Source organism: Acartia tonsa, chromosome 10, assembly GCF_053477335.1.
Source record: "Acartia tonsa isolate MP-2025a chromosome 10, ASM5347733v1, whole genome shotgun sequence".
NCBI lineage: Eukaryota > Metazoa > Arthropoda > Copepoda > Calanoida > Acartiidae > Acartia > Acartia tonsa.
Window position 1 is genome coordinate 14134125 of NC_137269.1, and position 24259 is coordinate 14158383.

Consider the following 24259-nt stretch of genomic DNA (forward strand, 5'->3'; position numbering starts at 1 on the left):
TGAGCTGCGGCCGTTACCCAGCTGCCATATAGATGGGCTGCTTCTATTTTTTGTAGTAGTATTGAGCTCAGCACCCATAAAAACCTACCCCTAGACACGTCACAAGCCCTATCTACTCATATTACTCTTGGCCGCTTAAAGGTGAGCTGCGGCCGTTACCCAGCTGCCATATGGATGGGCGGCCACTATTTTTGGCAGTATTTTTGAGCTCAGCACCCCTAAAAACCTACCCCTAGACACGTCACAAGCTAACCCTACTCATTCTACTATTGGCCACTCCCAGCTGAGCTGCGGCCATTACCCAGCTGCCATATGGATAGGCTGCTTCTATTTTTTGTAGTAGAATTGAGCTCAGCACCCATATAAACCTACCCCTAGACACATCACAAGCCCTATCTACTGATTCTACTCTTGGCCGCTCCCAGCTGAGCTGCAGCTGTTACCCAGCTTCCATATGGATGGGCCGCCACTATTTTTGAGCTCAGCAACCATAAAAACCTACTCCTAGACATGTCACATGCCCTATCTACTCTTCATACTCTTGGCGGCTCCCAGCCGTTTTCAGCCGGTTCTAGCCGTTTAGCAGCTGGTACTAGAAATTTTAAAAATGGTTATTGTTATCATTTAACATGAATTAAACCAAAAATATGTTTTTAAAAGTTGATTCCTACGTAATTAATGATGAATTTGTCCTGAAAATAGGCAAAAAACGGCTAAACGGCTGAGCCGCCAGCTGCCAGCCGTTACTTTTCCAACTTTTTGTTCGATTTAGGGGAAATAGACCTACCAAGGATTACTCATGCAAAATTTCAGATCGAAATTCGAATTCTAAGTGCCAATTATACATTGATTACGAGATGGTTGCATTAAAACCCCCCCCCCTTTACATATCCACTAATCCCAGGATACAAATATGTACATGGTACTGCTAAGGCACGGAATGTTAGTATTATACACTAAAATGCTCTACTTCAAATTAAGAGATCAAATTATATAATAAAAAATGCTTATCTACTAGATATTTATATCTGATGCAGTTCACGGTGAAATGTTCCTAGAATCGATTATCTGCACAAATTCACGAACTTTAAAGGATGCTAGCTGCCAAGCGGCTAAACTGAACATACATGTTAAGTCCGCATAATGATATTGTTATAAGAGGCAAAAGAAGGCCCATAAATAATCTCGAAAAGCCAAGATCCAATGATGCACAGAGAAAGCTTAACTGAAGATAACACGCGTTAGATAAATCTTTTTCGTGTATTTGCGCCCGCTGCGAGATTATTATGTAATGGCTATTATTGATTATTTGAAGGCTTCTTTTGACAATTGAAATATTACCGTGAACTGCACCTGAATCGAAATTATATTAGTTGAACTAATAGTTGTGTTAATTTTACTTCTACTTATAATAAAAGGGAAAATAAAAGCAAAGAAAATACTGAAAAAGTAATATTTTGATGATCAAATTTGAATCATTTTTAAATTGTTTAGTAAATATGTTTATCAAGTTTGAGGTATTTTTAAAGAATCTTAAATCAATAAGTTAGTTATATTTGTCACATTTTTTCAAATTTAAGAAAAAAAATCATATATATAATACGGAAGAAGGTTAAAAATTTGGCACACAAGAGTCACATGTTGTGCAGTTCTTGTAATTCATAATGTTAGTATTAATAACTCATAATATATTTGTACAATTAATAGATTCACAAACTTAACAAAAACTAAGATTTTCTAAAAAATTAACAATATGTAAATTTTTTGACTGGTTTCTTGAAGATTAGTAATAGTTTAGTTTCATAGTATTAGTAGATTACAAGGTATTTTATTACTGGTACATTTCTATTTTTGATTTTAAATTTTTAGATATTTTTATAGGTATAGTCATGATTCAGACGGTAGCTAAGATCCTTTGATTTTTTCAGGAAAAGGGGTTTTTCCACGAAAGGTAGTTGATATAAGTGTACATTTTTGTTTACATTCATGTAAGCAGGGTATTAGAGTTATAGAGTAAAACTGCAACGTACCTAACCATGTAAACAACCTTTGATGTAAGTACCCCTTAAAACTCTATGTATAAAGCCTGGTGTACATGATGGTACAAAGGTTTGTTGTGTCTCCGACATCCTCGTTGGCCTTTTGTCAGTAATACCAGGGACTCTTCCTCACCCATCTGAGCTTGATACCAGCATCTGTTCTTATCTTAATACTGGCGGCCTCAGCCGCTGTAACTGTTTGTTTCACACTCTGAAAATTGATTAAAAATGTGTGAATTTTTGGGGGACCTAAGACAAACGTAGGAGTGACAAACGTCAGAGTTGACTCTTAACATCACCTTACCTATCTTAAACCATCTTATAGGTTTTATTTGTATATTCATATCCTAACCTAACCTGTTTAGAAAAACTTAATCAACTTAATATTTTAGACACACCTGCTTTTGTCTACTCCGACGTTTGTCACTCATGAGTTTTTTTTATAATATTAAAATTTGTTTTCCCAAAAATGATAGCTAATTTAATCGATATATTATTTTTATTTAGATGTTGCACCAGATTTGTATGTACTCTGATAAAGTGATGCTCGCAGCTGGCTATAATAACGATACTCCAATCTACCCCATTTACCCCTCTCCTACTGGATGAACGAACTAACTAATAAATGAGGTCCAAATTAGCTAGCTAAATTGACGATATTTTTTCCCGTTCAAAATATCCTATATATCCATTGTTATTTGATTTAACTTGATAAGATTACCTGCATAAGATTTTGTGCATTACCGACCAACATTTCTGTAGCATCAATATCCTCCTGAGTGCCCTGAGCACCCAGCATGGTTGCCTTCACGGTAGATAAGATCTTCAGTTGAGTTCCAATTGTTGGAATTCTTTCACATACCTAAACAATTACAAATTAAAAGATCATCAGTTTACATGTGAATATCATTGCAAGGAGGAAGGGGAACGCATTTAGTTAACCGCTGAACAGATTTGATTCTTCCTTATAATTTGCTTCTCCTAGGTCCAGGGAAGGTCTATAATTATTATGGAGGAGAGTACCATCACATTCTCAAGAGAAAATACCCCTAGAAAAAAATTACCCCCACCCCTCATGTGCCTCCAGAGGCCCCTTAGGGACGTACCCACTACTTTTAGTACAAATAAGAATTCAAACCTGGAGAAGGTTGAGACGCATCCGTTTATCTGTACACTCTCTGGCGAGTTCCTTGGCCAACCTAGACACTTCGTCACTAGCCTCGGCAATGGACTTGGAGATGGTGATCAGTTCTCGTTTACTTCCTTCCTCATCTTGGACAGACCTTTGCAAACGGTGATAAATAAATAAGGGTTTAATAAAACTAAATTTAGAGCTTTTCCACAAATTGCATATTAAGCACTGAACCCCTACACCTATTACTTTTATGAAAAATTGAAACTTGAGAGGGGTAATTTTTTTATAAGCATAATCTCTTCGGGGCCCTTACCAAGCGGGATTAACTTCCCTAATTACCTTCCAATGGATTTTGAAGAGGAACGTTCAGATTTCCTTCACAACTGTTCTCATTCAATCATTAATAATATACCTACCCAAAATTACAATGTTTTAATTTCACTTATAGCATAAATTGGATTTTAAGACAATACCTGCTGAGTTTGGCCATGAGGAAAGCCATCCGCTTAGCAGCTGCAATGATATCATTGTCCTTGGACGACCACTGCCTGACTTCCTGGTGAAGATCATGTGCTGCCAACATGATAGGTCCTTGTCCTGGGGTTGGCATAGCCTAAATTAACAAGATTAGCTTTCATGAAAACTTATGCCTTTATGAAATAATAGATTCATGCACTGACACAAGGACATACAAACTATTTAGATACCACTGATTTAGAGGTCTAAAGGTCCATTTTTAAAAATTTTAGTTCGTAGAATCATTAAAACTAGTTGTAATATTTCCTTTTTATAATAGATAGATAATAGATAATGGTTACTTAAGATCTGGAAAAGAGCGAAAGAAGTAAGGCCTTCCTTTCAGAACTTCATATTGGTCCTTGAGATAAATTAGACTAATATTTAGTGAAAGATTATGCCTCCAAATAAACCTTATCCCTTTGAAATTTACTTTTTAGTTACATCGGGATAAATGAAAAGAAAAAGAAAACCTCACTCTGACGTGAAACACATTGGTATACAAACAATGTTTACCTCGAAAGGATTTTCATTCTCATCGTCTGTAGTATCAGAAAGTATTTGTCTGGGTGGGGTGCTGTACCTACCCCCTGGCCCCATCATACCCCCCATCTGGGAAGGACTGTTGTAATGGTTGCCGTATGGGGGAGGAGGGCGTGGTGGTGGGTCCCCATAATCGTCGCCTAAATAAGAAATATAAATAACCTGTACTTTCACACAAAGTGTCTGTTAAGCACTGATAAACATACTCTTTATTTTTGAAATATAATATTATTGAATAAAAGGGGCAGGTGGTTTTTTTCCTATGCCCTTCCCTGTGGGGCAATATGAATCTGAATAAAGTAATAGACAAACAAGATTAACGAAAAACTACCTAACCCCCCTTTTTTTTTTATTTGTTTCAAAATAATGAGAGGGGAAATTAGTTCCTTATGAAAACAGGGATCATTATGTGAAAGAACTTAATAACATAAGCTTTAGCATAAGTTATCTTTTGGTATACCTACACCAAAGACAACTACTCTTGAGAAATATGTATAAAAGAACTATAATTGTACATGAAAATAATCTTTGCCTGTTGAAGGCAAAGAAATTCTTTTATGAGCGCCTCACAAAGCAGCTATTAGTTAAAAAAAATAGATGTCTAGATACGTTTTTTCTTTTATTTTTTATTAAGCGTCCACTGCACTGCATCATTCTCATTAACAATAATGACTAAAAACTACTCACTATTAATTCTAAGGGCTGAAATATCTGGATGTGGTGGGATAGGGGGCTCATCAGTTCCTTCCCCTCCATACACGGCAGCATGCACACCCTGGAAAATTAAATCAGATTTACTTTTGTATAAAAGGTAAGATTTGCACGCTTGTTAGTAGCGAAGCTACTCTATAATTCGAAATGTCCGTCCGTCCGTCTGAGACAGAAAGGGGGAAACGTGATTTTCTATAAAAGATAGAGAGCTGAATTTTATATTTTAAGGAATTAAATATGCTACCAGTCTTCATATTTTCATCAAGTTTTATTAAGATTCGTCAGTTGGTTGGGGTGCTAGATCGATTCCTACATTTTTAAGTTTTCATGATTTTCTCAAATCCTATTCAACAAAGACGGCTGAAATTTTCAGGGATTGAATATTATACTTTCATATTCTGCATACCTTTATTAAGTTTTTCGAAATTTGCTTATTGGTTGGGGTGCTAGTTCAGATTCCTAGATTTTTAGGTTTTCATGATTTTCTTTACTCCTATCTGAGATAGACGGCTGATATTTTTAGGGATTTAATAAGTTCACAATTTACTTAGCCCCACAAAGTTGCATTAAGATTTTTTTGAAAGTGCAATACAGTTAATTTTTTCCAGATATCCCTCAATAATTTTTGAGCTTCGCTACTTATGGATGTTGTCATCCTTGTTTTACTACTCATCTATATTTTATCTAAATATTTTCTATGAAAAGGAAATGAAACCGTAGGCACATCATTCGGTCTTAAAAAAAAACAAAAAAAAGGATTTTTTAGTAAATTCATACCTATTAACAATAAATCTCAGGTTTTAACAAAAAGGTATGAGATAAATAGTTATTGACTGGATTAATAATAATTTAATATGTACCTGGACGGCTTGAAGTAACAAATCATTATCTCCTTTCCAAATATCTATGGCATTTCTATCTGTGATGTTCATAGCAACTGCCTGCAACAATTAGAAATATAGATTACTAGTAGCTCCGCCCCTAGAGGTAAGGGTGGGACTCAAACTCCTACTCACTTTTTTTTACAAAAGTTGAAATAAAAACACTTGTAAGAAAAATTTTAAAGTAGTTTAAATAGTTAGCGAAATCTTAACCTTCAGGGACGGACAGACTTAGAATTAATGCTATTACCAAAGATATGTTACTTTATTTATTAAAAATCACTAAAGGGGTATTTGCAAGAAATGCATTTAAACTTGAATTTAGTGAACCGCATATTTTATTGTGGTCAATGGTTTAAACTACATCTATGGGGCATATATTTGAAAGAATTTTAATTTTCTACCGCGAAGTTTTAAAATTGTCAAGACTTGAAAATTGTATTCTTGTGATACATGCACTTTACAATAATGTAAAGTTTACATAGTTAGATTATTTTCACAAAAACAGCAAGACGACTAATTAAGTGATGTCTGATTGTTTGGTATTTATTGTAATACAAAATTATATGTTTGATAGTATATTTGTAACTTTTGCTTGCAATCATTTTTTCTAAAATGCACTTCATACAACTATCCCTTTGGAAAAATTATTTCTAAGGAAGTAATTTTTCGTTTAACTTAATGTGTAGTACACATGTGGAGTACATGTAATGTGTACTTACCTTAGCACTCTGTACCATGGGAGTTACCCTAGCTTGTAATTGTTCCGCTGCTATGCTCAACAAGGAAATATACCGACTATCTTCGCTGTTGTCTGCTTCCTATACAAAAAAATACATCATGTATATGCCTACTGTTTCTAACTTTTTTAAAGAAATATGCAGAAATCTTCAAATAATAATGAGAACAAATACCCAATCTTTTTTTAAAGGAAAAAAAGCATAGCGACGCATCAATAAAATGTTAAGTAAACATAATAAGTTTTGAAGTATAGAACAATAAATTCAAAATATTAGGGCTAGGGGTGTTGGTTTTTCTTACCTATACCTAACTCATGCGTGGGGCCCAAACTCTGTGAAGCCTATACCTGTAAAAAATGGAGGGGGGGAAGGGGGTAATCGGTACTCAACAAAGTTCTTTGTGTGAAAATCCCATCATACCTGTTTACTAAGTTGAATAACTCTATTGGCCAGGCGGGCAATTGTTGACGTATTTTCAACCATTGCAGCGGGATCCTTAATATTTAAAGATTAATTAAGAAATCCAGAATTATGAGAAGCAATGATTAAAATCGTCAATCATTGGTTGAAAAGTGTAAACACTGCTAGTTTTATCCAAAATATCAAGTTTTAGTTGAAGTACCCAGAATTAAAAGCCATCTAGTTGGAGGTATTTTTTATGAAACATTTGGTACCAGTATAATTTACAGTCCAGTTTCTCCTCCATATGCAAATAAAATGTTTTAGTAAAGTTTTTATTAAGTAAGCAGTTATTTAGAAATCATTGGTCTGAAGGATTTTATAACTATTTAATACCTAGGTATCTAACAACAGTTTTTTAGTCAAACAACTCTACAATACGTTCATTTTAAACATCAAATTAATACCTTTAAGTCTTCACTTGATTTTATCAATATTAATTCATATGACGATAAGACACAATCTTATATGAATTTTATACGCGAAGCATCTCTTTAATACAATCTTAAAATGTAAGCATTTGATCAGACTTCTAAATATAAATGTCAAATATAAAAAATCATTGATACAATATAATTTATTAGTGTTTGTTTATCTGAAAGTCTTCTGTTTTATTGACCTTTGCTTTTATAGATGTGAAATCCTAGTTTAAAAATTGAGTTTACCTGATGTTGAATAGCTTCATGACACTGTCGCGAGTGGTCTGTCATTGCTTTCAAAGATTCTCCAATGAATCTAAAATAAAGTTGACATTCCATATTGTTTTTACTTATACTTAATCTTTAAAATTTACAATACTAGAAAATTTATAAAATAGATTGTTTATATGCTTTCAAAATAAACAGGGTTTCGGTTCCGGATCCGCAAGGATCCGCATATTTTTGAGTCCAAGGATCCGGATCCGGATCCGCAAAATAATGCGGATCCGGATCCTTGGACTCAAAAAATGCAGAAAAAATGGAAAAATCTACCTAAATGTATATAAAATCTCAGACATTCTCTTGATGAGAGCCAATCTGTAAGGTTTAGGTTCAGACTTGAAAATTAAAAGTATTTTTGACTTCGAATTAAAGAGAAATTTTTTTTGAAAAGTTTGGTGATTTTTTTTTATTGTCAAGGATCCGGATCCGGGTCCGCACTGACCAAATTTTGAGGATCCGGATCCGCATACAATCAATGCGGATCCGAAACCCTTAAATAAATCATGTTGTGTTTTTTTTTTTGATTTTAATATTAACTAACTTATCTTTTTATTTCAAATAAATAGAAAATAGGGGATGGAGTGTCTCTTTTTGTTAGTTTGTTTTTACTAAATATTGGGTAATGGGTTTCTTAAGGTGTCAATAATAGGAAAAGAATCTACTCCCTCATTTGATTCAATGCACGATTGGCAATGTTAGGGAAATCAACCCTTAATTCAATTTCAAGCAAATAATCAAAACATAATAAAGTTGAATATACAAAACTTTACCGTTTAGATTCCGTAGCCTCATCTACCAAAGCTTTAGCTCTTGTAAGAGTGCCGGCGTACTGTTTACGTAAATTCTCAAAATGTTCATCAGCTGCCTTGTTCTCGGGGTAAACCATGCGAATACGACCTTTATACAAGATTAAAATAATAACTTGGATACTTTTGAGTTCATTCATACGTCCATCGGGTAATTAAGATCAAGTTTAGCTTTTCAGGGAAGCCTTTTACTAATTCTTTCCAGTATAGTAAATGTGAAATATAATATCTCACTGAAATGATTGTAAAACTTTAAAATTTTTGTATAGAAACAGAGATCTGAAGGGATAAGACAATGGACAATAGATAGATGTACAATGTACATTGTACATCCCCAAAGATAAGGAACAAATTTTATTTATCCCTTCTGAAAACTAAAAAATATTGGTCAATAGATTGGAACCAACCTACCACAATGTGAAAAATATCCTTAAGATTTTGAGCCAACGAATAAAAAAATATGGTTATAAAACTTTGGGTATCGGTGTAATTTACAGTCAAATTTCCCCTCCCTCCCGGCACTGGTCGAAATTAATATTTTATATCATAGATCATACCTGCATTTACAAGCTGTGGTGTCAAAGATTCAATTTGTCCAGCGGTGGATAATATTGCCTCGGATACTTTCTTGTTGCCAGTTGTATTGCCTGTTGCCACCAGCTTCGACGTTACCACTACTTTGTCGGAGAATTTAACAAGTTTGGCGGATTTTTCTTCTAGTGCCTGAAAAATAAAGATTTTAGCTTCAATGACTATTTGGGGCTTTTACAAAAAGGACCCAATTGAGCAAAGAACCTCTCCCCCTTTTAAAAAAAAATAATGAAATGAAATAGGAGAGCGGGGGGGTAAGGGGGAGGGGATGTAATTTTGGTGTTTGTTTATTATTATTCAGGTTAGAAAAGATTATATTGGTTCCTAGGTTCTACCAGGGTTAGAACCCCCCAGTAGGCATATGAAGAGAAACTGACCAATTAATGTTAATTTCAATTCATTTTTTGAGTGAAAGCACCGCCTTATAATTCATAATATTTATTTTAGATTTAAATGATTAATTAAGCACTTTGTTTGATCTCTCCTTAACATATTATAATAACTAGGGTTGGGCCGGATACTTTTTTGGCCGGATACCGGATACCGGATATCCGGCTGATTTCAAATGCCGGATATCCGGTAACCGGCCGGATATCCGGCCAACGCCGGATATCCGGCAAATATCCGGTTATCCGGCATGATTACCGGATATCCGGCCGGATAACCGGCCAAATTACCAGATATCAAAGTAGTAAAAAAAAATTTCTTCAGAAATCTTATATATATTTACATAAAGTTAAAACTTATTCAGAAAAAATGTTCTTCTAGCTTCAATAATAAGAAAATTATTGCCATTTAAGATTTTAAAAAGCAAAGATTTTTGGTGTAAAGTATAAAAAATATTAGAGCCGGATATCCGGCCGGATAGTTTCAATATCCGGTATCCGGCCGGATATTGAAAATTGCCGGATATCCGGCCGGATATCCGGCCACACCGGATATCCGGCCCAACCCTAATAATAACGCTAACACGTCGCTTATTACTTTAAAATCTACCTGTTCCCTTTCAATGGGATGTTGTGGAGGGATGAGAACAACATCTGTAAACTGTTTAAGAGGAGTACCAATGTCCAGAAAATCATGGACTACACGTTCTACCAGAGCTCCTACAAATGTAATCAATAATAATATTATATATAAAATGCAGTTGCTGCATTTTCTTTCAGTATGAATATAATTGACAATTTAACTTCCTTCTCTAGACCTATGAGTAGCTTTACTTAAAAGGAGAACCATATCAGTTCAGGGGTTAGCGAGTTCCTTTTCTACACACACACGCACACCCACACACACACAGATATCCTATTAATTTTATTTAAGAATATTATTACCTTGCAGGCAGTCTAAAAGCTGGCCAAGACCAAGATTGATATTTCTGGCAATGCTGGAGGCGACGGGATTTGTTGCCTCGCCAGGATTAATGGCATTTTCTAGTTTACCTGAGAAATAAAAAAAAATAAACAAAAAAAGGGGTTTTTGGATCGTGATAAATTGCTTAGTGCAAATAGTTATAGGATGGAATTCATTGAGAGGAAAAATTATATTTGTCTTACATGATTCAAATATAATTTGGCGAGAACTAGGGATTTTCGAAAGATTGGGTTTCGCTGCCTTATCTTCACAGTTACACTTTGTACCCCAACTGCCATGCCAAATTTTAGCGTTCTTCTCCTGTTTTAAAGTTAAAGTTTTAAAGTACACACAAGTTTACGGCAAAAAGGCCGATTTTCCCCCCAACCCTGTAATTCATATTCATTGCATAACAAAAATTATTTCTTATATTTTCTTACCTAAGTCTCTTTGTATGGCAGATGTGAGGGCATTTATTCTAGCTCTCGCCCCAGGTTCGAGACCTTCGCCGATTTTGTGAGCCTCTTCTAGGATTAACTGTGTCGCTTGTCTTCCAACATCCCTGTCGCAAATATTATTATTAAATAACAACAGTTTATTAAACAAAATATTTTGGAAGGTTTTAATGTATTTTACAATTCTTAAATGTAATATTTAGTAGTTTAAGTGATATTGGTATGACTGATCAAAAGGGAAACAAGCAAATAATTCTAAACATTTCTTTTTATGTAAAAAGTCATAATGTTTTTTTCACGCCTAAAAACTTGTTGTAAAATGGTAGTTTACCTGTCGTCCATTCCTGGATATTCCAACCACCTTCTGGCTTGCTCCAACCTCCCTAGTACTGTGTGAGCGGGCTGTTGAATACCGGATTTTTCCAGTCTAATAAAAAAAAAATCAACTTATTTGCAAAAACAGAAAACTTTTTTATCTGATAATGAATTCCTTGACCCCTATCAGTAGGCTTTTCCGTGTCTTTTTTGTGGTTAATTTATTTAAATGAAAAAACAAGATTCGGTTTCATGAAAACTAGTACCTTTTTAAATGAAAATAAACCCTAAAGATGCTTTGAAATAATTTTCAAAAACTGCACTCAATACTTTTTACTTAGACAACCTTAGTTTCTAACCTGGAGACTGCCTGACTAACACAGGCACAAAGCTCTGCCAGTCTCGACTCGATTGTTCTCGCCAAATTCTCGGCCTGAATAACAGAAAAACTTTATCGGTCAAACATTCACACACAAAAAAAGTATTTTTAGACTTAGCTCTTACTCTCTAAATATGGAATATTTTGTTACGATGGCCTTTAGGATTAAAATTCTATGCCCTAGTGCCTATACAAAAGTGTCTCGGCAATGGCATACTCCAGTAGTCTTAGGTCCAAACTCTGAGAAACTGTGGCTAATCAAACAAAGAGGTTTCTTAGTTTGAGGGATATTACCGTTAAAAAATACCCTCATAATTTTCTTAGAAAACCTTTATAGGGGTTTGCTAGAACCCCACGCCAAAGAGGCAAATTTGGGTTGGCGACACTTTCAAATATCAAATATTATTATAGTCTGGCCACCAATCAAATATTTCTTAATTATAATTTGAAATGTAAACCTGTGGAGAAGCGCCACGTCCTTCAGCCCTAAGCTCACATAGGCCGTTGGACAGGGCAGTCACGTCGCCAACCACGCGGCGCAGGTGCTCGGCATCCATTGGCAGTGAACCTTCAGCCACACGGCTAGCAAGCTCGAGTACATGCCGCAAAGATTTCTCGCCGATTCCACCTTAAATAAATTTTTTAAACGTATAAGACTTATAAAATGATTAGGCTGGAATACTTTGATTAGCGCAGCTACTTTATTTCAAACATATGTATAAAAAGATTTTACTCTGCTTATTTTTTAGCAAATATCTTTTCTATTGTGTAACTGTATATTTTTGTAGCATTACTTGACAGACAAAAGGACAAAATAAATTATACCGAGAGAATCACGTTTTCCCCCACAGACAATCGAACAGACGTACATTTCTAATTATAGAGTAGCTTTGCTACTAAAAATATACCTTGCAAAGCTTTAGGATCCCGCAGGAAATCCAGGACCGGTTCCATTTTTGTTTCAATGGTTGCGGCATTCCTGCGCAGCACCATCAGGTTGTCTCCACTCCATTCATCCTCATCATATGTTACTAGTTGCAGCACCCTTAATTTACAAAAAATAACTGATGATAAAAATTTTCCTCTAAAATGAAAATGTTAACTGTCTCGTTAGGGTGCTCTAACACAAAAAAAAGCCTGCTTTAGGGTGTCTGTTGATCACTGATAACACCCTACCCACCTTACTTTTGAAGTCAATTGAAAAAAAAAGTTTGCAGTGGTATAACTACAATTCAAGATTCTATTTTACTTATTAATAGCGAAGCATCTCTATAATTCCTTTTAAATGTTTGTCTGTAACTATATGGGGGAAATTGAGATTTTTTCGGCTGCTTTTTATAGAAAGCAAATTTTTTTGTGAAGATTCCCGATTCAATTAATAACCTTGTATATGATTTACTTGATCCGTCAGTCAGTCAATCATACCACAAAAATAAATATCAAAATATGTGATTTTTCCTATTTCTATCCTTAATTTAATGGATGTAGTCATCCTTGTTCTCTGTTATTTCTTACCTAATAATTTCACTAACTTCTTCAGTCATTCTGGTAGCAAGATAGTTTCTATTTTCTCCAGCCTCTTCATCTCCCTTTCCTCCCTAGAGACATCAATAAAATAAAACAAGGATGAACACATTGAAACCTAATGAGTTTTTTATTTTCTGAATTAGTCTTCAAAATAAATGTTAAAAGTCTTACAATTAATATTAGGTCCCATTTAACAAGATTGAATCACCAGAAGGATATAAAATCTTCATAGGTTAAAAAAGGGGAAGGTAATTCTTTCTAAAGGAGTGTGTGGACTTTCCATTTCCTGAACGTTTATGGCCTGGATTGAATAAAATAGGACACTTGCACTTGTCAGTCCATGTTTAGGTCATAATAAATACCCATGTTTATGAATTCAGATCTTTAAGCCCAAACCAAAAACATCCCCATTTACCCAGGAATCAATAGACACTGTAGTCAACACATGATAATAAAAATAAACTGAATGTTATTGTTCACGGGGTCGAAACCCTGTGCCGACTATAAATTTGAATATCAGCCAATAGCGTCGAAAATATTAACACAGACGAGTCGCTACTATTTTTTTCCCACCACTGGAACCAGGTAGTTGTCTGGGCTATACATCTATTCTTATACATTTATTGTCAACACCACAATTTAATTAGAAATTAACTTACTTGTGAAATAATCTGAATAAAAATTTTCATACTGCAGATAAGAATTGGGGCTAGATCCTTGATCTGCTCAACGCATTTGGATAATATTTCCCGGTGGACCTAAAGTAAAAACAAAATAAATATCAGTGATAGGTAAGACAAAGGCCATTAAATTGATGTTCATCCATAATAATGATGCTGATACACAAATATATCCATTCTGTAGATTACAATTAGTGATTGAAACGTTTAGACACTCAGCTTAATTAACCAATCAATCAAAGTGTAATAAAAGTCCCAAAAGTTGTCAAGCCAACGAGTAGGAAAATGTTAAAACTATGAGGCCTAGTGTAATAATCAGCCCAATGTCTCCTTACTCCATGATAAGTTTGTATGATGAACTTATAAGAGGGGTGGGAGCGGGCGTAATGACATCTGAACTTAAACAGTGAGCAAAATGGTCTAAATATTGAGCTAGATTTATGAAAATTGGTACATAAGCCTTTTCTTATAAGTACTACATCTAAATGGCAACAAAATCCAAAATTTTTGTATTTTTAGGTTAGGATAGGTAAGAAAAACCCTGCGGAAATGGGTTTTTTAGGCCTTTATTTGGTGTTTGTTCATTCTACCGTGCGATTCGCTTATATGATTGTTGCTATCCTTGTTAGAGTTACAGTCATAAAAAAAGATGAAGTAACTATAGTCGGACAGATAATTCCTATTTTTAGAGTTGCTTTGCATTAAAAAGTAATGGGGTAACACTTTTTACTTTGCTTCTGTCTAAATTACTGAAAACTTTTTCATTTGCATTGGCAAATGGATTTCTAATGCAAATTTGATAAAAATTTGCATAACTTTCAAGCAACACTCACTAAACATTTTGTGGCAGTCAAATATATTTCAACATTTAATGAAATTAAACAAGGGAGGAAAGGGACATTGGACTTTAAACTACCTTAACTTTATTTTAATAGTTGGCTTAAAAACGTTTAAAACACATGAATACAATCAGCTTTAAATAAGGGTGACAACATCCAAAAGTAAAGAAGTTCAATAAAAAAAATAATGTATGAGATTATGGACAATGTGATTTAAAGAAATCTGTTGTGTAGGTTGTGGTCCTAAATTAAGAATAAATATTTTGTAGCAAGACTGACAGGTCGACGGACAAAAAAAATAAAAATGGATGCTCATTTGTATAGGGAATTTTCACAAAAAAAAACTCTTCCGTCTTTCTTCAATAGCTGCTGTAAAATGACATTTCCCCCATAGCATTAAGGACAAAGCAAATTGTAGAGTAGCTTTGATAAAAAGTAATAGTGTAACATTTTTTACTTTGCTTCGGTCTAAATTACTGAGAACTTCGCTACTCAAAAAAACTGTGACTCACCTGATGTGTAAGATCCTCAACCCTCTTCTCGACCTCCCTGGTGACCTTGCTGAGGCTGGGCGACAAGTCTCGCACAAACTGAACCAGGTCTTCCATTGTCTCTATGACCTCAGCCACGGAGAGGTAGTCCAGCACCTTTTTACAGTCTTTGATTATCTTACGCACCTAAAACAAGAAAACAAGGATGAAAGCATATTATATAACGCGAAGCAAAAAGCATCTTGTCGATCAATAATAATCGGGGCACGGCAATCGAGGAGCTCAAAGCAAACTTTGTCGGAGAGCGCCAACCAGACAAAGAAACAAACAAAACTTAATGACAAAGTAACGGCAATTAAACAAACTATTTTTATAGAGCGGTGCTGTTAAAAGTTGTAAATTGCATAAAAGCATAATGCTTAGAATGAATCCACTACACTTGACTTTATTTACATTATTATAGAGATGTTTTTATCTAATATATAAAAATTTACTTAATTATCTCAAAATATCGTAAGTTACTAAGTACTGTGGACAATAGTTGCTACGCTTAAAAAATTATACCTTGGGTCCGTTAACCATTCGTCTTACTTATACCTTATCTGTTAAAGAATCGCCGTGCAAGATTTCAAATTAAAAGGGCGTGGCAATTATGATAAAACTAAATAAAGAAGAAAAAATAATAAAAAAATAAAAAACTTACTTTTAAAATCTATCTACGATTTTTTTATTTATCAAATAAAAAATCTTCGAATAAAAACCTAAAAAATCAACGAAAAAAATCTCAAAATCTCCCAACTTTAATAGTTTACCAATTAATAATTTTTCATTTGTGCGGAAGGTTATATTACAAGGAAACAAAATGCCTAGCTCCCATGTTGAATCTACTGTGGATTTTGAAACTGGTGAAACTGAAGCCACCATGACCGTTAATTCTCCAGAAGGGTGAGTAGATAATCTTTTAGTTAAACTTACGACAACTCAAAACATTTTAGTAGCGCAGCTACTCTCTAAATAAGGTACCACCATTGTTAACCCATGCTAATACATATTATTCTACTGAAGTAGCAAAGTTATTAGAAAAAATTAACTTATGTCCTGGGGTCTTTTTAGGATATTTTTTACCCTTCCTTACCGATTCGAATACAAATCCCGTAGATACCATGTTCAAGAATGTCATTCGATTATTTTATTTTTAAATTTGCGTTTTACGGCTATTTTGCTGTCTCCTCCCTACACCTTTCAATAAGAAGTATCTGAATGTTAGTGGGCTCACTCGCTATTATGATGCACCTTATGAATAGGGTCTTAACTTTTCAACCCTTTTATTATTGCATAAATGTTTACTCTCGTTTCTCCTTACTTTCATTTAAATTTAATAATTATCATTTTAAGGTGGTCAACATCAGTTGAGGTAGATGATGGTGAGGTGACAGTCAACCAGATGCCTCAATATGTATACTACGCAACTGTAGGTAAACACAAAAATAAACTGTTTTAAGATTTAGTAAAGAAAGTAAAAGGCTATTCGCACATTACTTTATGATTACCAAAGGGGTAGTTTCACGAAATACATTTGAACTTAATTTAGTGAACCGCATATTTTTTCCTGGTTAATTGGTTAAACTGCATTTATATGGCATATAATTGAAAGAATTTCAATTTTCTACCATGTAGTTTTTAAAATATCAAGACTTGAAAATCGTCTTTTTAAATTGCATATATCACAAAAAGACGATTTTCAAGTCTTGATATTTTCAAAACTACGTGGTAGAAAATTGAAATTCTTTCAAATATATGCCATATAAATATAGTTTAACCCATTGGCTAGCAAAAAATATGTGGTTCACTAAATTAAGTTCAAATGCATTTTATGAAACTATCCCTTTGAGTTTATTCTTATTCAGTGATTTAAGTGTGTGTTTTAAGGCTTTAAAATAGTAGTAGAACGATAATATTCACTAAATATGTGTATTTCTTATTGAAAAGAACTATAGACAACATTTTTTTTAAAGTTAACATAAATTTTTATCGTTCTACTTTGTTTTTAACATGAAACAAACAACCTTTACGGATTTTACCCGCAACCTACTTTTCCCTTTTTCAATTGTAATGTACAAAAAAATAAATACTTTTAAAATGTTTTAGGTCTTGGAGTTGCCTTACTTGTTGGTATGAGTGTATACTTTGTAAGGCGAATTTTGAGAAGTGGTAATCTAAGAAGAGACTAATTTTAATATTTGTGGATTCAAAATTAATCATATGTAAATGTAAATAAATATTTTGTATATGTACTGAATACATTTGATCAGTGACGAAGTGAACATTAAATTCAATTTAAAGGCAAACAAACATGACATTTGCTTAAGTAAACAAATGATAAGAAGGTTCCGTGAATTTGGCAATTACAAATACAATTTTCACCGTAAATGGGAATTTATAAAAGAATACAATTGTTCATATCTATGACGCGTGCTCAAACTTCAAATAATCACATAATGACAAATAGATAAACTTTTGCATTCTTTTTTAAGTCCACATTTTTTTAATGATTAGAAAAATAGCTGTACTTTTATACTAACCTCTGATTCATCGAAGCAAAGTAGAACTCCTGACGTGCCTTGTAAAATCCATCTTGAGCCTTCTATCAATTTTGTGCGGGCTATTTTAGAATATGGATCTCCTTTCGATAAATTTGATGCCTCTTCCAGTAAATTCGAGGCATTCTCAACCTTTGTGATAGCTATGGGCATGTCTTGCTTTAGAATTGTGTCGTCGGTTGTGTTCACCATTTCTCGACCGACTCGTGCCAGGTTGGCAACGGCCTTGGAGACAGCCTGTACAGGCTTCTCCAAGTCTGGCATTTGCTGGCCAGCCTCGCCCTCCTACAAAAAAAAATAAAAATTGTATAACAAAAAAAATAATCAATGAATCGAAACTATTAAGGATTTTAAAAGCAAAGATTATTTCATCAAATACATAAAATACTTGAATAGCTGGATGTATTCATGTGTGTCCGCCATTAGATTATATAAACAGACGCTTATTCTAATTAATACGTACTCGAAAGATTTCGAAGTTTCAACTAACCCATGAGATATTACCCTGAGAAAAAAAATGTGGGACAAGGGAATACATAACTTTTAAGGTTTAGGATTAAAATAAATTACATGAAAGTGAGATATATAGGTATTTGAATTGGATTAATTTCTTACCTCGTGAATAATGACAAGCCTGGAGACCTGCTGGGCCACAGGATCCAAAATGGATTCAATTGTTTTGGTGTGGAAGACAGGCATCGTGAAATAACGAGTTTTACTTGTTGGCACTAGAAGAAGTTAGGCACAAAGGCAATTATTTTGTATGGCTAAAAAAATGCAAATTTTACAGATATTAGAAAGCGTTGACAGTTAAACATACTTTAGGTACAACATTTTTATTCTGAAATAATTTAATATCAATGCTACTAAGTACAATAATTTACATCAAAGTAACTAAGAGATCATCAAAACGTACATCCTCTATATTTATAAAGTGTAAGGATGTCTGTCTGCTAATCACCAATATACATAGTTCTTCTTTACAATTTAGCTTCTCATCATAGAGATCCTAACGAGGTTTACAACTAGAGGTATTATAACAAACGTACCTCCCAAGAGAAATCACCCATGGAAAAAAATGCCCCCCCCCCCCCCTCCCATAAAAAAATTCTTTTAAAACTATGATTGAAATGAAAGGGGGGGAGGCGAATTCAGACCCCCCCCCCCCCCTATATAATTGCACCTAGAGGACTCAAGGGGCTTAGCCACTTGTAACGTGTATATTTATTTCAATCAAATATGTGTTCAAATGTTAGTTTTATTAAATTAAGTAAGGACAATTCTTTTTTCGACAATTGCGCAGCATATTTATAGATAAACTTCTATAGGTATTTGATCTATAAGGACACACTTAGTAAAAACTCTCTAATCATTGCCCAGAAAGTCCTGCCGTATGTCCTGTCCATTTGTAACTTAATCATCTATCATTTTTAGGCCCTCTTAACAAAATAACATTTTTGAACAATTTAATCATATTTTGATCACTTGATTTTTATGGATTATGGATTCCTACTATAAGGTATAATGATGTCAGCGAAACATCTCAATAATAAAGTAAGATTAGTATATTTATAGCAAGAATCCTGTGCTAAGTTTATATATATATATTTGGATTTAATATATTAAAATGTAATTTTATTTGAGAGTTGCAAACAAATCTTTATCACTCCATATTTGCAATGTTCGTATGTCTGACTTTCTTATTTAGCAGGCATCGCTGTTTTCATTAATGGATGCTGTCTTCCTTGCCATATTTCATTCATTAATTGCACTTATTACTTAATTTTTGTCTCGTAACTTGTATGTTATGTATCGGATTCCGATGTTTGGGGCTCAAAAATTTTGTACGGTTTTTAGTATAATAGAATAATATCTTTTTATTGTATTTGTATTTTAAATTTAAAAATCTTTAAAGATATTTTGAATATAAAATAATAATTATAAGAACCTACTAAATAAGTTTATTAGAAAATATACTAACTAGAACATTCTTTTGATTGTGTTTTTATATTAAAAGTCTTGATGATGTTTATTAAAAGCCATAAGATATACAGGCGCGGCATTTTTTAAAATGTCGTCATCCAATGTTTATTTTATGGACGTGGACAAATACTTCTTTAACAGTTTTTCCTATTTAAAACTATCAATTGCAATGTAGGTTTTGCAGTGCAATTGCATATTTAATCTAGAACCAGACTTTTTTAATAATTGACGTTACATCTAGGAGCACCATTTTCAACTTTTGTTTTAAAAAGGAAATTTGAAGGACTGGTGGTTTTCTTCCAATAAATAGTTATAAACCTTCCCAGTACCAACAAAAAAATACAATGTAAAGGACAGCAATATCGGTTCAATGGCCATGTTAAGATCCTTTAGTACTGAAAGAGTGGCAGACACGCACACAGACAAACATCCAGTTACTTTGTTTAAAGTCAATTTTAAAAATCTTTTATTTGTTGAATTTTAATTTGTTATTGAGGGAACTTGTCGTCTAGAGAAAAATATGTGTCATGTTTACATTTTTATATTTCAAAACAAAACATGTAAAGGTGAAAATTAGGACAATTTAAAAAATTTTAAACGCGAAGCGTTTCTATGATTTAGGTCGGTCCGTCCATACAATTGTCTGTTAGGGATAGGACTTTTCGTTAAGCAAGGTATACTTTGTCCTGTCGATTTGTCAAACTTGGCATAAAGATTCTTGTATATAACATGCAGTAGAATTTTTAAAAAAAATTAGGCAGGAAAATCATAGGTATATGGCAACTTTTTGATTATTACTATAAACATGTTGATACTTTAATTTTTAATAACAATTTTTTAAGGTATACTTTTTTTTCATCTGATTTTAAAAATAATTTTAAGATGATTTGAGGCCGTCACCATGTTTTCAATGATAATTTATAGTCTGATTTGTTGAGCTTCCATATGGAATGGTTAATTGTTGTCATTCTTGTTTCTTTATTACTTTCCTTAAGATAGCTAGATGCATAATTAAGTAGAAATTATAAAAGAACAACTGTTTACAGATAAAATATTTCTTAAAATGAATAGAAAAAGAAGAAACCTAAATTCAAAGTCAGACAAAGTTTTACAATTAAGGCCGGCTAAGAAAAATAAGCAAGAATTAAAGGTACAATTTAATTTATTTTAACGTGAACATAGCAAATCATTTTATTTCTTTTCAAATAGCGCCTTTAAAGAGGATCTTGAGATTGCTTATTATCACAAATTTCTAGGTTTAAAAAAAAAAAACTCTAGAGATGATGTTTAACCCCTAATAGCAAATTTGTTCAAATAGGTATTAATGTGTCAAAAAGTCAAATCTAGTTTTTTAGGATTGCTTTCCTCTGCATCGATTACCCGACGACGTTTTAAAGATTGTTTTGGTTAAGCTGGATTTTAAAGACAAGAAAAGCTTGAGGGAAGTTTCAACATGGTAAGTAATTTAAAACTCTACCTATAATTAAAGATAAACAAAATGTTTGTAGTGCCTCTCCCCGAAACAAAAACTATTTTTTATAAAAAAATTGTAGCTTCAGTACAAATACCCTAATGGCTAGGCGTGAAGTAAGAAGTACGTATTCATTATTTATCAGTTATTCTTATGCTATTTTATTTTATTTGCATCATTTTGTGAAATACTTACACAATAGAAATTATTTCTACCGTTTTTTTAGGTTCAACACAAAGACGATAGTTTTGGATCCGGGAATGAGAAAATGGAAGATCATCATAAATAAATTCAATTATGAAAAGGCAATGTTGTTAAAACAACTTTGAATAATATTAGGATTTCAGCAGTGGCGGTGATACAGCTAATTAATTCAATTTGAAATTGCCGAAAGTTGAATATTTTGTAGAGTTGTCGTAAAACTTGTTTTTATGTAACTGAGTGGAAGTGGATAAAAAGGGGGAGAAATAAGGGAAATTTTCACTTAGAATTGTTTGTCTGAAAAGCATTCCCTTATCCCTGGATTTCAGTGTGTTTCTTTTAAGTTAATAAAATAAAACTATTGTTATTAAAATTGTCATGCAATTCGTCTTTTGATGACATTAACATTTTAGATAATCTAAAAAGTAAAAACCATAGGTAGGTAACAACTTTGAACGTGCTTGTTAGGAGGCAAAAATGCTTGAAAAGGCAAGAAAACAACACATAACAAGCTTAAGAAAATATGAAATTAAACTGGAAGTTGGATCTTCTTTAGAAAAGGCAGATTTTTGTACCTAATAAGTAAAAGTTTTCAATAATTAGTTAAATTATAAATTAAGAAATAGAGTAGAGAAGTGTTATTAAAAAATAAAAAAATATGTTGCATGTATTGTTAAGAAATCAATAGTTTTAAGATTAAGAACTCTGCCACTAAAAAAAACATATTTTATTTTGTCTAAGATTTAGATTATATGATACATCTCTTTTCAAAATATTGAAAATTAACATAGTTTAAGCAAAAAATAATGAGGAATTGTTATGCTATTCAGATTAAGTTATTCGTATCCTCCATGAAACTTAAATTCATTTGCTATAAACTTAAATCTGGTATAATAGGACCACCAACTAGATCTAATAGAGAAAGTTTTATCAAGTTGGGAGCAAGAAATCACAGAGTTGACCCTCAGTATTGCTGGATATGAAAGATTCTTTATGAAAAAATCGAAGCTCAAATTCCCAAATCTTGAAAATTTATGCCTTAAAGAGTCAAGGTGAAAGAAGTCTTGAAAAATTTTTTTGTGTGTGTGGCAAATGATGGAAAGAAATATTTGATTGAAATTGATTTTCTCAGATATCAAATATCCTGTGGTGATTTATTTACTATACATTATGATTACCTCTTTATAATGCAGAAGAAGTTATATGAAATACTACAGTTTCGATGAACTTAAAGAACTACATATCCAATGTGTAAAAGATCAGTATTAATAGAAGAGCTGTGGAGAAGATATTCTGTGATAACAATATATTAGTAAACACGAGGCCTTTCAACATTTAGGGTAGGTTAGTACGTCCTTACTCTGATCGATTATATAGGCATGTTAAAATTGTACTGTAAATTTTAAATTTGCGATTATGATTTTGATCCTATAACAAACAGACCACAACTTAAAAGTGTAGAAACTGTGTAAATATTACTTAAAAGCCCGTAGTTACGTTTTAAATTCCTTTTTTTAAAAACATTTTTATAATATAATTATCCTATTCATTTGAATAATGATTTCTAGGATGATTAGGCATAGGGTTATAAGCGAAGCATTTATTTTTGATTTGATTAGATTTGATTGTTATAATTCCATGCGGACCAAGAGGTCCATGAAAGGAATATCATATTGTCTCAGGAATCAAGTGTCTATTAACAAAATTTTTTGCTTTTAAAGGCATCATTTTCACTGGATTCATGCATCAATTGTAAGTGTTTTTAGTTTTTTTTAAATTGTTTCACATTTTCACTTCTGTTGGTAGAGAGTTCCAAAAGTTGATTATTCTTTTAATTATTAATTAAGTCTAAAAACGTAGGTATTTTTATATTAAGAATACTGTATTCAAGTAATTTTGTGAAAGTTTTAGACAGATTGTTTTACCTTCTATATAATGTGGAATATTAAATGCTATAATACTTATTCTTTTGTCTTACAGTCTGATCTGTTTAGCTTTGCCCTATGGTTGTTGTTATCCTTGTTATTTGATTTTGATGTAATTAAATGTCTTACTACAAACATTATTTTTCCTTAAAAAAAAAAAAAATCTAGGGTCCAATTCTCTATAGAGGTTGGTAGTACCCTAATCCAAAACAGTTAAAAACAGGACCTATGAAAAGCTTCAATGTAAAGTAGAACCATTTCAGTTCAGCAGTTTACAAAATCCCTTAGCACAGACACATATCCTGTTACTTTTAGATAATGCTTATAAAAAAGTAAGCTTAATATTTCAATGACCAACTAAGTTCTCCATTTTAGAGACATTAGTCTTAAGATGGTTTTGCCTTTTTTCCTGCCTCCCTCTTACTTTTCAAATACAGATTCTTTAGAAATGTTTAAGTTCATTTCAGCGGTACAAACAGAGAGACTTGTGTTCATCCTGTAACTTTAATATTAGGATGATATATAAACAGTAAACAAGAAAGATGTAAATGACAATCAGATTGTTGTAAAAAATAATCGGGACCAATTTATCACTTTGACTCAGCTTTACGACACATATGTTATAATATGATTATTTTAACCTTTTAATTTAGTCATAAATTCTAATAGGTTTATGATAGAAATCGTGAAAATAAGAAAAGTTTTTGAATTTGAGTACTTTTATCAATTAAATATTTGCTTTATGGATTGTTTACTTAAAGGGTAAATATTTGTTGCAAATAGTGTTCAGACCATTAATTTTATCTAAAACTTCTTTCTCTGCTCAGGAAGGGAGGGGACATTAGAGTAAATTATACTGATATTTCTTTCTGTGATTTACTTTTTAATCTTGATTGGTTGATTTAAAATAGTGGGCTCCAA

The 24259-nt window shown here is 32.8% G+C and overlaps 2 protein-coding genes and 1 long non-coding RNA gene across 4 annotated transcripts; 2 read left to right on the plus strand and 1 right to left on the minus strand.

Annotated features, from left to right (window-relative positions):
* Positions 1–882: 882 nt before the first annotated feature.
* On the minus strand, positions 883–18601 carry Vinc (vinculin). 2 transcript variants are annotated; one of them, XR_013882923.1, is made up of 25 exons: positions 18374–18601; positions 17741–18043; positions 15180–15344; positions 13808–13906; positions 13137–13219; positions 12530–12666; positions 12080–12249; positions 11602–11675; positions 11259–11354; positions 10913–11034; positions 10454–10561; positions 10119–10228; positions 9089–9254; positions 8496–8622; positions 7690–7759; positions 6986–7060; positions 6548–6646; positions 5805–5885; positions 4921–5008; positions 4207–4373; positions 3648–3787; positions 3178–3322; positions 2761–2901; positions 1354–2250; positions 888–1014 (listed from the first exon to the last, which is right to left on the minus strand). XR_013882923.1 is itself a non-coding variant. In XM_080173631.1 (24 exons), the coding sequence occupies exons 1-24, from the start codon at positions 18455–18457 to the stop codon at positions 2146–2148; spliced, it is 2955 nt and encodes a 984-aa protein (XP_080029757.1). In that variant the 5' UTR covers positions 18458–18601; the 3' UTR covers positions 883–2145. The 2 variants fall into 2 exon arrangements, 1 of the variants encoding a protein (XP_080029757.1); XM_080173631.1 differs by having other exon boundaries at positions 883–2250.
* Positions 15895–17477, plus strand: LOC145329475 (uncharacterized). Its single transcript, XR_013882924.1, has 3 exons — positions 15895–16103; positions 16554–16633; positions 17307–17477. It is a non-coding gene; the product is annotated as an uncharacterized LOC145329475 (long non-coding RNA).
* A 2177-nt stretch (positions 18602–20778) lies between the features above and the next one.
* LOC145330534 (uncharacterized) lies at positions 20779–22997 on the plus strand. Its single transcript, XM_080175159.1, has 5 exons — positions 20779–20891; positions 21097–21197; positions 21439–21517; positions 21882–21974; positions 22311–22997. The coding sequence occupies exons 1-5, from the start codon at positions 20805–20807 to the stop codon at positions 22467–22469; spliced, it is 519 nt and encodes a 172-aa protein (XP_080031285.1). The 5' UTR covers positions 20779–20804; the 3' UTR covers positions 22470–22997.
* Positions 22998–24259: the final 1262 nt, after the last annotated feature.

Excerpts from the sequence above, each read along its gene's own strand:
- Vinc (XM_080173631.1), bottom strand. The coding sequence starts at position 18,457 with ATGCCTGTCTTCCACACCAAAACAATTGAATCCATTTTGGATCCTGTG. Across the intron at positions 11,676-12,079 it reads GACGTGGCGCTTCTCCACAG|GCCGAGAATTTGGCGAGAAC; the intron begins GTTTACATTTCA and ends TCTGTTATTCAG. Across the intron at positions 8,623-9,088 it reads ACCACAGCTTGTAAATGCAG|GTCGTATTCGCATGGTTTAC; the intron begins GTATGATCTATG and ends TCTTGTATAAAG.
- LOC145330534 (XM_080175159.1), top strand. The coding sequence starts at position 20,805 with ATGAATAGAAAAAGAAGAAACCTAAATTCAAAGTCAGACAAAGTTTTA. Across the intron at positions 20,892-21,096 it reads AAAATAAGCAAGAATTAAAG|GATTGCTTTCCTCTGCATCG; the intron begins GTACAATTTAAT and ends CTAGTTTTTTAG. Across the intron at positions 21,518-21,881 it reads ATAAATTCAATTATGAAAAG|GAGGCAAAAATGCTTGAAAA; the intron begins GCAATGTTGTTA and ends CGTGCTTGTTAG.